Raw genomic sequence first — 14,852 nt, forward strand, 5'->3', positions numbered from 1 at the left:
GGTCCCAAACCACACGTATTCTTCCTCTTTGACCAGGCCCTCAAGCTAATAATCAACCCAGTGTACTCACATTAACCCAGCACTGGTCGCGAGCGTGTCCTGTTCAGGTTCTAGCTCACCAGCGGAGTCCCCGGCGCGTGATAACACCTGAAGAGAGCATCGCTATGTACCTCCATCGGGAGGAAGTGACGAAGCGTGGTTTGGTTTTTATTGCAAAAACTTGCAAAACGCTCAAAAACATGGATATTAGACACGAATATTCTTACATAGTCCAATTCTTCAAAAAGCGTGCAAAACAAATATTCCGGATTTGCATGCATCAACGGTGTTATATATACAGATAAGTGCAAAATAGAATGACAACCTCTTTTAAAAGCTATCAGAGTGGGTGAGGAAATGAGTTATGGTTATTTAGGTTTGGTAAGTAACTTTGGGTTATTTAGTCTGATCTGGTTATGGTCTTCAGTACGCGGCTGTGGTCAGGTACGCGTTTGCGCGTGACGGCATCGGGCAGCAGCCAATCCCAGACGACCGCGCACTCCTCAGCCAATCACAGCGCCGCGCCGAGCGTCATAGCTGGGACGCTGAGAGCCGAGCGCTGATGCTTAGAGCAGAGGAATATCCAGCGAGACGGGCGGCTGCCGCACACCTGCTTTTCCGTTATATCACTTCACCAAACCGGGAGATTCTTTAAGACCTATTATCATTCGTGGTTAACCAACATCCATGCGATTCTTCAGGCTTACCTTCAAGTGCTTTGTCGACTGCTTTTGAGACCCTTTTATTCCTCGTCTGCCGGCGACGCACGTCAATTATTATAATTCGGAGCTCAGTCTTGTCAGCAATCTATCGAGGATCAATTTTTACGCGAACAATCGGACGGCCATCCCGCGGAAAGGCACTGAGCCACGCGAATTGAAAAAATAATAAAACGCGAGGAACCGTTATTCGTGAATTGTCGGGCGCGCGGCGCTCCTGCTGGCCGGCGCGCGGCATGTCGCCAGAAGAGCATTTCTCCAGTAAGAATGACTTTATGTGCTTGTTTGCTTACATACATGTTTCGCGATTACAGGAAAACCACGCTAATAACCGTGTGTTTACAGAGACCCGACATAAGTTGTGATCTATAAATTGATTGAGTCGGATTGGTGTTTGGCGTAATGTACGTTATCTTTCCATTACACGGACTGCTCTAAAAACTCTCGAGCTGTCTGAACAGGATCCAGATCTGGGCTCTCCATGTATTCACCTGTATCAAGTGTCTCTCCTTCACTTTCTTCCTTCCTTCCTCTCTCTCTCTCTCTCTCTCTCTCTCTCTCTCTCTCTCTCTCTCTCTCTCTCTCTCTCTCTCTCTCTCTCTCTCTCTCTCTCTCTCTCTCACACACACACACACACACACACACACCGTCCTTCAATCCGCTCCAATCTGGATTCAGCTGCATCTCTGACATACATAAAACTGCCAATTATGGCATAGAAACACAACAATCAATCAAATTATCATGCTAAATGGGTGCTATTTATATATATCATGAAACTGATAAACTGATTTTCCTACCGACACATTATTAAAAAAAATAGAAATAGAACCATCTTTAATCATCATGCTAAATGGGTGCTATACACACACACACACACACACACACACATATACATTGATTATAGCATTATAGTGTTTTCACAAGCTGAAATGGTCAATTACAATTAATGGCAAAACGAATGTTTGGAAATGTAAACTGATATTTCCTACTGACACATTACAGCAAAAATAGAAAAAACTGATCTTTAGCTGGTGAAAGTATTAGCGTTCTTAACATTATATACATTATACATACAGAAGCATACGTTAAATCAAATTTGTGATAACAGGTTTTTACAAACTTCACTACGAACTTCTGGAGATAGTTTTATTTCAGACTCTTGCTCTTATTAAAGCAAAAGTATGGTCAAGTGTTCACAAATTGTGTTCGTCTCTCTCAGATGATGGCGGACCGTGTGAGGATGAATCTCAGGAGGAAGCAGAAGTCGCCCGTCCCTTGGTGTCAGAGACTGAGGGCTCCGGTGCAGAGGTTGCTGAGCCCAGTGTCTGCACGGGTTTGATGGAGGCAGGCCACCCCGCCGCAGAACTGGAGCATTCAGAACGACAAACCTGGAGCAGACAGATGGACTTCATCATGTCCTGTGTTGGATTTGCTGTTGGCCTTGGAAATGTCTGGAGATTTCCTTACCTCTGTTATAAGAACGGAGGAGGTGAGAAGGCACTGATTATTCTATCTAACCAGAACGATACACGGAGTAGGGTCTAAATGTCTTGAGGCCATACTGAGAATATGAGATTTATCTTTCTCTTCTCAATTATTGATTGATTAGTAACTTTAACCTTAAAACCGTTGCTGACTCTCCGGCCATCCAAGACGTAGATGAGTTTGTTTCTTCTACTAAACAGATTTGGAGAAACTGTAGCAGTGCATCGCTAGCTCTGGATCCTCTGCAGTGAACGGAGAAGAAGTCCAAAGAGCCGATAAAAACATTGCAATAATCCACAAGTAATCCACACCTCTCCAGTCCAAGAGTGAAATCTTGTCAAGTGAAATTTTTCAGTGATTTTAGAGATTTTTTTTAACGCAAATAATGTAATGAGGTATCAGCCACTAGAGATAAGCTAGAAGGTCAAAGCTCTGAGAAAAATAAACGTGGGTCCGACAGACAGGAAGAAAGAGGAAGGACAATGGCTGTCTACTGTTCATGGCCCGAGTTTATCAAAGGCTGAAGAAGTGACACTCTGTTCTTTGTTCTCCTCTACTTCTCTCGTAACATTAACCATCTGCACAGCTCCTCTGACGCATGTAGGTGGTGATGTATGTCGCTTAGAGTTATAAGCCTTTTTTTTTTGCTTTCCCTGTCATGTCAGTAAGTCAGCATCAGTGTGACCGGACGCCATCTCAGTGTCAGTTGTGTCTGTAAAGCAGATACTAAATGCTGGATATGTTATCTGTCGGTGAACGACATGATTGGTTCTAATCCATCTTGCTCTCTCTCTCACACACACAGAAAGTACATTTTAAGAGATCGCTTAAATGGATAATGCACCCCAAAAATTTTAATTACCTCAACATTTACTTATTCTCAAGCCTTTATTCTTTATTCTTTCAGATGACTGCAATTGAAGGCATACTAAAAAAAATGCCCTGGCTCCTCCCAGCTTTATAATGGCAGTGGATGGGTGTGATAAAGTGCATCCGTCCATTCTGAAGCGAATCAATGCGTTTGTGTAGGAAAAATGATGCAAACATAAAATAGTTTTTTACAGGTTTTTGTTAGATCGTCCTGCTTTTCTGTTGTTTTTTTTCTATGTAAACATGGACTCGTTTGACTGTTGCGCTCGCGTCTCTTGCAGTGTTTCGTAAATTAAACTGCAGTCTAAAAATGCAGCTCTCAAGGTAAAAGAGGCTAATCTTCCTATTCCCCAACAAAAGCACATTCTTGAACTGTTATCTCCAGCATATTGTCAACGTGTCTAATAATATTAATAATATTTATCTTTAAAATTGTGATTCCTCATTTTCTAAAAAATAAAACTGTGGGTTGAGACATTAAATTCAAATTTATCTATAAAATAGGAAAAATCTCCCGACCCTAGTTGGACGATTTCGATACATGCGAAGAGGATACTGGTATTTCTTTGCTGTAAATAAAACCTGGTTCTCATAAGACTAGCATGTTCTCACCGGAGCTTGCGAATGTCACTCTCTCGTGAACCCGTGTACAACAGTTAGTGGAGATTATGGTTCTTAAAACGTTGTAAATATGGATATTTTACTTGCACAAATGCATTAATTCACTTCAGGAGGCCTTTATTAATGCCCCAGAGCCACGTGGAGCACTTTTTATGATGGATGGACGCACTTTTTATTTTATACCCCATATTCGCTGCCATTAAAAAGCATTTAAGAACCAGAACATTATTTAAATTGCATTCATCTGAAAGAAAAAAGTCATATACACCTATAATGGCTTGCGGGTGAGTAAATCATGGGGTAATTAAAATTTTGTGTTAAGTGTGTTAAGTGCGTTGCATTCAGTTCAAGCTTAAGTATATTACTTCTGTAATAAGAGTATTGTCATTTCCTGTGTGCTGCAGGTGTGTTTCTGATCCCTTATATCCTGATGGTGTTTGTTGGAGGTGTCCCAGTGTTCTTCCTGGAGATCGCTCTGGGTCAGTTCATGAAGCAGGGTGGGGTGGCCACCTGGAACATCGCACCTCTTTTTAAAGGTGGCGTATAAGACATCTTTGTATTTCACATCCCTGCCAACCTCTAGTTAAACAGATCCATACCTCGTCCTGCCGGCAATTATCTTTCATTTTTAATGGCAAGAGAGTATCGATCAGTCTGGCTTTTAATACCGTCCAGTGTTGGACATAGCATGTATTGCAGCAGGGTGAAGAAGGGCGGTATCTTTCTGTCCTCCAGGGCTTGGATTGGCATCGATGGTGATCGTGTTCTTCTGCAACACCTACTACATCATGGTTCTGGTGTGGGGCCTGTATTTTCTGGCTCACTCCTTCACCTCCCCTCTGCCGTGGGCCACCTGCGGACACGAGTGGAACACGGTCAACTGTACCACTAACTTCAGCCGTGTGTGTTTCAATCAGTCATCGTCCCCTTCCCCTCCCAAGATCTCCTCCCTCAACACAAGTGCCAGCTGCCTGGAGCCCACGGGTTTGCGATCATCTGTTATGGAGTTCTGGGAGTAAGTGTTTTTAAAATGTTTTCTAGTCTGATTAGGCCCTGGCACAGATTCTTTTGATGAGAGATGTTTGCAAAAATATTGTGTCATCAGATGAGGCTCTTAAAGGGATAGTTCACCCCAAAAATTTTAATTCTGTCATTTTCTCACTCTCAAATTGCTTCAAACCTTCTGTTGAGAGAAGGTATTTTAAAGGAACACTCCACTCTTCTGTAGTTATATTGTGTACTAAAACTAGCGGAGTATAGTTCCTAGTCATATCATAGAAAACCACAAGTTTTCATCTTATCACACAAGATAACTACAGAAGAGTCAAGTTTTAAGTTGGCAAAATATCGAAACTCTTTGGACATTTTTGAACGCAATGCTACTGGTCTAATCGGATTCAATGATCTATGCTAAAAGTGCTATCGGACTACCAGACTCGGAGATCAGCTGAATGGATTTAGAAACTGTAAAACTCAACTTTTTAACTCTGGGGGAGTTGGAGAATGAACCTATTTCCAAAAATAGTGGAGCGTTCCTTTAAAGAACCAGTCAGTTGATGGTAACTTTTGCATAGTATAGAAAAAAATACTATAGAAGTCAATGGCTACCACCAACCGTTTGTGTATTAACCAGTTCTTTGTATTCTCTACTTTTGACTATTTGTAGAAAGCCAGAAGGCCTTGCTAGATTCCTAATTGCTGTTTTATGTCTATCAGTGTTCTCTAGCTGTGATGACCTTTGCAATATAGCATGGTTGCTCAAACCTTTTTGCTGAAGTGAAAGTGTTGCCAAAGTGTTTCTTTCTCGATCAGGCGTAAAGTCCTACGTCTCTCTGGAGGTTTGGACGAAGTGGGTGACATTAGCGGGTACATGGTCTTGTGTCTGCTTGCTACGTGGGTCATCGTTTACTTCTGCATCTGGAAGGGTGTTAAGTCCGCTGGAAAGGTACAAATACATGTTTGTGAAAGATGCTGGCTGAAGACTATTTTAAAAAAAAAGGAATGAATGATTTTAATAAGCATTGATGGATTAAATTGATCAATAATTACAGTAGAGACATTCAGGTGTTACAGGTGTTATCAGTGCGGTTCTTTGAACTTTCTATTTCTATTGTGGTGTCCTCGAAAATATGAAAAATGTTTCTTGATCATTAAATCAGCATAACAGAATGATTTCTGAAGGATCACGTGAATGAATTACATTTTTAAATATATTTACCTAAAAAAAAGTTATTTTAAATTATAACATCTCAAAGTATAAATGCAGTTTTGTTGAGCATAAGACCTCTTTCAAAAACATGAACAATTGTGCTGACCCCAAACTTTTAATTGGTACTGTATATATATATATATATATATATATATATATATATAAGTTAATATTAGTAATATGCAGTGTTTCCCTTTTGATTGTATTGATGGACGTTATAACTCTGTAATGGGCTGCTCTTATTGGACGTTTTAAGCTAATCTTCAAGTACTCAAATCAATATTTCATGTATTTATTTGATATGTAGCTGTGTAGTTAGTGGGATAATGTACAGTCAGATGCTCATTATCTGCTCCACGTCACCCTGCTAGGGTTTATTTTGCGTTAATGATGGCTGGCTCTACATTATCCCTTACATACACTTACTGTGCACACATCAGCCCAACCATTATGAATGTTTGTTGGGAACATAAGAAAATAGATCAAAAGCCAGAGCACTGGCCACGTAAGCGGATTATTAGCTCTCCCAGCGGATGTGTGTGTGTGTGTGTGTGCACGTGCTGGGTTTAGTTCTAGTGCTTGAGAGTCAGAGAAAAGATTTCAGACTGTGATAATGAACATAAATCTGTGATGATTCAGACAATAATAGAGATTTCAGGAGCTACACTGGTACGAGAGTTACAGTGACGTGTGTGTGTGTGTGTGTGTGTGTGTGTGCAGGTTGTGTATTTCACGGCTGTGTTCCCGTATCTAGTCCTGGTGGTCTTGTTTGTTCATGGCGTCTCACTGCCAGGAGCTCTCAATGGCATTATTTACTACCTGAAACCAGACTGGAGCAAACTCTCCGAGGCACAGGTGAGAGCGTGGTCCGGGATTCTCAGCAAATCACATTTCATAAATCAAAATATAATGCAAGTATTATCAAAACAGCAAGAGAGATGTTAAGTTTTCTTTTTAGCTTTTTTATTATTATTATTAAATCAATTGTGAATCAAATCTCTCAAAAACAATGTGACAAATTTTTTTTATATACTTATTTTATCATTGTTTTATTTTTTTATTGATCTCAAAACATGCTAAACACTGTATATTTCTCTCTGGTCAAATAAAATGCTCAAGAGCTTTCAAGAGTAAACAGGCAGTTACTATTTTGACATGCAAAATTAAACCTAGTTAATTTGAGACATTTTTTATTAAGCAAGGATTCACTGTATGCATAAAGCAGAATGCAGAGTGATAAGGTTACATGATTGTTGTTGATTATGATGGCAGGTATGGATTGATGCTGCCACACAGATCTTCTTTTCTTATGCCATCGGTCTGGGGGCCCTGACAGCTCTTGGGAGCTACAACCGATTCAACAACAACTGTTACCAGTGAGCAACATATCACACACACACACACACACACACACAGGGATAACTTCATAATCTCATATCTCAAATTTGTAATCAGTATATTGCAGATTAGTGCGAATTTCAATTTATCTGCATAACGTATAGATAGACACGAGGACTGTTAATGAATCTGACACATACATTTTTACCAATGTAAGGTTTAACAAAAGTACTTAATTTCAAGTTTCTAATATTTAATTTGACTTTATATTGTATAATAGTTTACCATTTTATATTATAAAAGTCCCAGTGTCAGATTCAGTAATTGTGTTTTGGTATATATATATATATATGTAGTACAGGATTTATTTGATCGGAAATACAGTAAAAATAAACTATTTGTGAAATATTATAACAGTTTAAAACATGTTTCTTTCTGTGATCAAAGCTTATTTTTCAGCATTTTTACTTCAGTATCACGTGACCCTTCAAAAATCAGTCTAATATGCTGATTTGCTGCTCTAGAAACAGTAATGCACTGATACTTACATTCACAAGGTATAAACTAAACCGATCAAAATATGTGTACATTTACAATATTACAAAAACATCAATTGCAAGTAAATGCTGTTCACTGAACTTTCTAGTAGAATATACTGTAGAATATGATGTAGCACTGGCCATTTTCACTCTAAATGATATGAATTTGACACAATAAATGATAAAAGGATACAGGGTTTCAGACTTGTAGTCCTGTATGTGTGGTATCGTGTTGTTCTTTTGTCTGTAAATAAACACAGTAACGAAACAAAGGTCTCCAGGCCAAAATGTTTTTTCAGTGTTTTTTTCTGTATGGCTTCATTATCCCACAGCATCCCTGTGGGACAGTAGTGCGTGTGTGTTTGCATGCATGTGATCGGATCAGAGATCAGAGGTCGCGTGAGTTCACCATCTACCCAGTGTAACCCTGTGCACTGCGTCTTCTCCTACATGCTAATCCCACGATGATTCCTCTCTCTCTCCCACTGTAGGGATGCATTCATTCTGGCTCTCATAAACAGCGGCACAAGCTTCTTCGCAGGCTTTGTGGTTTTCTCAGTTTTGGGATTCATGGCAGCTGAGCAAGGCGTTGACATCAGCAATGTGGCAGAAAGCGGTGAGATATGTCCTCATCTCACTCTCCCTTCCTTCATTCTCCTTGATTGTATAAACAAACTATTGATATCTGCGGGTCCCCTTACGTAGAAGTCGCAATAATATTTGCAATAACGTAACGATTTACTGAATGAGTAAGTAAATATAATTCATTAATGTACCTTTGTAAATTGCTGTCTGTAAATTTACACACTGCAAACTACTTGGAAGGCCATACTATGCCACGGCGCATAAACGTGTGCGTTTTGTTTTCTCTCAGGTCCTGGTTTAGCGTTTATTGCCTATCCAAAAGCCGTCTCGCTCATGCCTTTAGCGCCGCTGTGGGCGGTGCTCTTCTTTCTTATGCTTCTGGTCTTGGGACTGGACAGTCAGGTGAGGCTCAACCCACTCATTTACGACAAAGATTTTAAAAGTCCTGCAGCGCAATTTAGCAGTCATTTAAATGCAAATGATGGATTATGAGATCACTCCATTCATCAACATAGCAGCTGTGCACCTGGATCTTATCAACATTATATATACATATATATATCTGTGTGTGTGTGTGTTTACTTTTCCAGCATATTTCTATAATCGGAGTTTTGTATTTAAAACATTAATCTCATAACATTATTTATACCATTATATATTATTCACATATCATAAATACAGTCTATAAATGTATAATAGGCAGTCATTTATTCCCATTAATGAAGTATTCAGAGAAAAATCTTGTCTGTTCTATTTATGAAATTTTGATTCATTTTGTAGAATTGAATTTTCTAGATTTAATAAACAGCAAAATAGCGCAGCATGTGATTTACTTTACAACGAGCACATTCAAAAACACAGAAGCAGCCGGATCCTTTCTGCAATGACCAGCACAATCTTCCAAGAGCAGCGCAAATTTATTTTACAATTTTATGCCAATGGCACGTTTAGGAATATATTTACTGATAAAAATATATTACTTGATTACACTAGATTTATTTTTTCTCTCTTTCTCTCTCAGTTTGTCGGTGTTGAAGGCTTCATTACTGGAATAATAGACATGCTGCCCCCAAAGTCATTCCTAGGCTCTCAGCGTCGGGAAGTCGTTGTGGCTATATGCTGCTTTACCTGTTTTACTATCGACCTTTCCATGGTAACGCAGGTACGTCTGAGGCCGTTTATCATGCAATAGAGTTGATTCGGGTTTCCTCGTTGTGTTTTTGGTTACGTTTTCTCTCTCCGTCTGTCTAGGGAGGGATGTACGTATTTCAGCTGTTTGATTATTACTCGGCGAGTGGGATCACTCTGCTCTGGCAAGCCTTCTGGGAGTGTGTGGTGGTGGCCTGGGTGTATGGTAAAGATCTGTAGCCACGCAAACACCAAGACTGTGATTTTGCCGAGTAGGATGTGTTCGTGTGTGTCCCGCAACAAAATTCCTAACTAACATAATCCTAACAAAAATTTAACCCTGCTTAAAGACCCTTTGGAATTTCATTAGTGGTCCAGACTGGTTTATGATGGTTTAGCTGTTGAAACGGTGAAGCTGATGATGCTGGCTGACCAAAAAAAAAACTAATTTGGTTTAAACTCGAAGGTCACTGCACACCAAGTAAACTTTTAAGTAAATATTAATATCTAAGGGTTTCGGCTTCCATAAAGTTATACGAATGCTCTCCCACGCCAACAAGCATATTAAATCAGGAACATGTCATGGTAGCCTGCGGATACACGTGCGCAGTCTTTGTGTTAACCTGTCTCATTCTCTGACTCTCCATGAAGGGGCTGACCGCTTTATGGACAACGTGGCCTGTATGATCGGCTATCGTCCTCTGCCGTATATGAAGTGGTGCTGGTCTTACGTGACTCCAGTAGTGTGTATGGTGAGTCCCTGAAGCAATCACGTATCAGCATGGGCTCTCATGTTCCTATTAAAAGGGTGTTTGTGTGTCCGGCAGGGCGTTTTCTTCTTTCATGTGGTCAACTACAAGCGATTAGTGTATAATGCGGTGTACGTGTACCCGTGGTGGGGTGAGGTGCTGGGCTGGTTTCTCGCTCTCTCATCCATGCTTTGCATTCCTCTCACCGTCCTCTACAAACTGCTGCACTGCAAAGGCTCTCTCATGGAGGTACGGCTGCCGCGTGTGTGTGTTGCTACTTTGCTTATTATGCAAAAAACTTGTCTGTAGCATGTAGCATACTCATGATTTCAGGTAGTCTGATTCATTTAGTGATAATAGTGATTAGTAGCTGTATGAGTCTGTGGCCTGTGGTCTGATGCGGTGCTGTTCAGTGGGTGTGACTCTGTGTTTCTCTGTGTTTCTCAGCGCTGGCATCATCTGACCACACCTGTCTGGGGTCGACATCACCTCGAGTTCCTTCCACCGGAGAATGAAGCCAGACTTCTTCCAAAGGCAGAAGAGAATAAAAACACACTGTTATATGAAAGTGTCATTTAATGTCCTGTCCAGTACTAGCAAATGATCAGCTACAGACAACACTGCCCTGCACGCACACACACACACACACACACACACACACACACACACACACACACACACACACACACACACACTCTCATGAACTCATGAAATCCAATCATTAGAGTCAAGTCCATACTACAAAGCAGTGAACCTATATGCCATTAATATATAGAGTGTCATCCCACATCAGACACACTAGAGTCCGTGCATATCAACCGTCATACGGTAATATACTGATCTTCTCTCAGTGTAATCATATTTCAGCAGAAGGCCTCAGAAGTGTTTGACCATTATCTGGCAGTGTGCTGATGTTGTTCAGTATTATGTGTTTGTGTCTGTTACGCTGCACTGAGATCTTACAGCAGTGCTGTGGAGCAGAGAGTGGGGTCATTAATAAAAACTCATTTCAGAGCAAAAAATATATTCTTGCATCTATTTGGTTTGTTAAAATCATTTTCAAATCATATCTTTTTTAAATCTAATATCTAAGAATATCTTTCAAATGCAATTTTTTTTATTCTAATATGAATTGAGTGATATATTTACACTTTAAACATATGAAAATGTATAAACGCTACTGTTTCACATTTGGGGTTGCTGAGATTTTTTTATGTAATATATATGTAATAAGTTAATATTTACATTAATGTAATGTAACATTAACATTGGGAATAACTGCTTTCTACTTGAATATATGTTAAAGCATTTTTTTCCTGTGATCAAATCTAAATTTTCAGTATCATTGCTCCAGTCTTCAGTGTCACTTGATCCTTCAGAAATTATTCTAATATACTGATTTGTTGCTCAAAAAACATTTATTTTTATCAAAATAAAAAGCAAGCTATACTGTTTTCTATTATTTGCGAAAACTGATATAATACTAAATAGTATAAAAGTACAGTGTTTACTTAAAATATGACTTTATAGTCACTTCTGTTAAATTTATGCATTCATGCTGCATGAACGTTTTTTTATTTAAAACATAATATAAAAAAAATATTAATTATCTGTAATTTGGATCTTTCTCATTTGTAATTATGTGTTGCATTTGTGTTTTAGAACCATTTATATAATAATTTCATACACATTATAGTAAAGTTGAAACTATGAGTTCACACCCACATTTTTGAAAATAACTAGACATGTTCTTAGCTATACACACATAACTCAGTACCTGACAGCAGTGATTCTGCTCTGGATTCAGGGTCTTTCTTGGACACAGCAGCAGAGGACGGCCGTGAAGGACAGACTGACACCTGCTGGTCAAACCTCGTAACACAGGTCCTGTAACAGAGCAACAGCTGACATGAATGTGAGTGGAGCCTAATAATAAAGGTCTGAGTGAGTGTCATCAGAACATTTCAGTCTGATATTGTCTCAAGGTCAGTATCATTGAACTTTCTTATCTGTGCTTCCCTTCCAGCAGCTGCAGATTCAGCATTTAACACTATCATCCCACAACAGCCCATCGACAAACCGGTTCGGCTGGGGCTTAACACTTCGCATGCTACTCTGCGGTTGTGGAGAGAGTGGAGAACAGCACCAACTTCCTGGGTGTTCACATCACAGAGGACCTCTCCTGGACAAACTACTCCACAGCACTGGCCAGGAAAGCACAGCTGCGCCTCCGCAAACTGAGAAGAGAGAGATTGAGAGCATCCTGACCAGCTGCATCACTGTGTGGTACGGCGCCTGCAACGCGTCCCGCCGAAAGACACTCCAGCGCATAGTAAGAGCAGCTGAGAAGATCGTCTGTGTCTCTTTCCCTTCCCTCCAGGACATTTACAACACTCGTCTCACCCGCAAAGCTCTTAACATTGCAGGTGACCCTACCCACCCGACACACAGCTGCCATCAGGGAGGAGACTGTGGAGTCTCCAGGCTAGGACCAGTAGACTGAAGGACAGCTTCATACATCAGGCTGTCAGGAAGCTGAACTCTCTCCCGTCCCACCCTCCTCTCCTTGACTCCACTCACCACTGACCCTCATCCCTCTCATTCCAGGACCCCAGTTAAACGCTGGCCTGCTCTCTGAGCACATTTACACTGACAAGCTGTTTGCACTACTTTCTATTTGCACTGTTTTCACTGGTTTCACTCAAATCTGCCAAGTGCCTTTATTTATTTATCTCTACTGTCAATATCTGTATAGCTTGTACGTGATTGTATAGCTGTTTCTTATATATAGTTTTATCTGTAACTTTTATATTTTCATATTTCATATTTTACTTTACTGTGCACCTAGGGTCTGAGAGAAACGCAATTTCCATTCTCCGTATGTAAGAACTGTATGTGTGGTATAATTGACAATAAAGCAGACTTGACTGCTTGACTCTCTTTCTGTCCTTCGTTCATTCCTTTCTTAACTCTTTCTTTTATCAGTGAAGCTGACATAATGAAACTGAATATACATAAAGACTGGGATATACTGCCTTTAGGAGTTACACAGTTTAACTGCTGAATGAACAAACAATGTCAGATCGTTTCAAAACTGCTGTTTATTCAGTTGTACTGCATATTAATTTAAACTAAAACGTGTAATATACAATATTATACAATATTTTGTGTCCTAAGCCTTAAAAATAGCAGAATGTATCACTTAATATAACACACACACACACACACACACACACTGTCAGTCTCTCTCCAAACACATCGTATCACTGAATGACACCCTGCCTCTGTAAATGTACGGGCTTTATACAAATATATGCATGTTAAATGTATCAATGTTTCAATGATATTCATAATGAATGTAAGTAATAATTATGTACAATCTATTTCAATGAATTTATAAAACCACAAGCCGGTGACACAGCACAACCTCAGACCCATTTTACAAACCGACTGAAAAGTTTAGTCTATTACATAAACAGTAAACAGTATTAACTCTATTTACAATTCGTCGAGTGCCTCAGTCTGTTCCTGTTATTCTTATTCACACACTGTCTGCTCTAATTGTTAAAACTCCTATTTTTCTAGTTTATCTGATCTCTGGCTCTGGTTTCTGCTGGTGCTGTGTGTTCAGCTCCTCCAGGATCCACACAGAGCCCCTCACAGACTGAAGCAGACGATTTCTGGAGGTGACCGGGAAGCTGTTCCCTGCACTTCCTGTGTCACTCCTGCTCTCCCTATACAAACAGTCAAAAGCATTGATCTAGACTGATCCTAACGACACGATCGAAAAGTGTGTGTCACTGGCCTTCCACCTGTTCATTGTAACCAGGGGTGGCTCTCAATGTCGTCTAAACCGGGCGGTCTGATGCCGATGCACTGAGACACCAGCGAATCAGCTGACGGCACTCTGTTACACACAACACAGTCTTCAGCAACACAAAAGCACACGCTTCACCTGGATCTGGACGTGATGTCCGTCTCTTGCCTGTAGACAGCTCTCTAGGGAAGGTCAGCCTGCTTTTGGAGGTGACCCTGCGTGCTCCTCTGAAGGGGAAGCAGCCGCACAGGATGCTGTAGAGCGTCACCCGACAGACCAAACCGTAGCCGGTCCCGGCGTGATAGCGCTGCCGCCGAAACCACTCAGGAGGGCGTATTCAAGAGTGCCTGAGAGACACGACAAGACCACAAGCGTCCGATCAAAATCACCCCTTTGCTGTTCACAAACACAGATCACTGCAGTGAGATCAAAGCAACCTGCAAAGTGTCGGTAGGCCGAGTCTTGCAGCAGATCTCCACAGCCGAAGTCCAGCAGCTTGATGTCATGCGAGTCTGTGGAGATCAGCAGATTCTCGGTTTGGCGTCCCGGTGCAGGACTCAGCGCGGCTCGCAGTGTTTCAGAGCGCCGATCAGCTGCAGCAGGACTTTCTTAGCCAGACTCTCCTCCAGACATCCGTTCTCCTCGCAGAAACTCTGGAGATCTTGGCAGGAACGGGGCGCTCCAGGATCATGGTGTAGCGTCTGCGATGGTCGAACCACTCCAGCAGCTGCAGGACGTTTGGGCAGGCAG

General features: G+C 40.8%; 1 protein-coding gene across 2 annotated transcripts; it reads left to right on the forward strand.

Annotated features, from left to right (window-relative positions):
- Window positions 1-577: 577 nt before the first annotated feature.
- Window positions 578-11,307, forward strand: si:ch211-117c9.5 (sodium- and chloride-dependent creatine transporter 1). 2 transcript variants are annotated; one of them, XM_043225127.1, is made up of 14 exons: window positions 581-1,019; window positions 1,981-2,250; window positions 4,142-4,273; window positions 4,473-4,752; window positions 5,550-5,682; window positions 6,667-6,801; window positions 7,219-7,322; window positions 8,315-8,439; window positions 8,698-8,810; window positions 9,430-9,570; window positions 9,660-9,762; window positions 10,188-10,288; window positions 10,364-10,534; window positions 10,733-11,307. In XM_043225127.1, exons 1-14 carry the CDS (start codon window positions 995-997, stop codon window positions 10,862-10,864), a joined length of 1,965 nt encoding a protein of 654 aa, XP_043081062.1. In that variant the 5' UTR covers window positions 581-994; the 3' UTR covers window positions 10,865-11,307. The 2 variants fall into 2 exon arrangements, with proteins under 2 accessions (XP_043081063.1, XP_043081062.1); XM_043225128.1 differs by lacking the exon at window positions 10,364-10,534 and having other exon boundaries at window positions 578-1,019.
- Window positions 11,308-14,852: the final 3,545 nt, after the last annotated feature.

The sequence above is a fragment of the Puntigrus tetrazona genome, chromosome 23 (genome assembly GCF_018831695.1).
Source record: "Puntigrus tetrazona isolate hp1 chromosome 23, ASM1883169v1, whole genome shotgun sequence".
Taxonomy (NCBI): domain Eukaryota; kingdom Metazoa; phylum Chordata; class Actinopteri; order Cypriniformes; family Cyprinidae; genus Puntigrus; species Puntigrus tetrazona.

Coding starts and splice junctions, on each gene's coding strand:
- si:ch211-117c9.5 (XM_043225127.1), top strand. CDS start 995: ATGTCGCCAGAAGAGCATTTCTCCA. Junction 2,251..4,141: donor CTGTTATAAGAACGGAGGAG/GTGAGAAGGCAC, acceptor TGTGTGCTGCAG/GTGTGTTTCTGATCCCTTAT. Junction 8,811..9,429: donor TCTTGGGACTGGACAGTCAG/GTGAGGCTCAAC, acceptor TTTCTCTCTCAG/TTTGTCGGTGTTGAAGGCTT.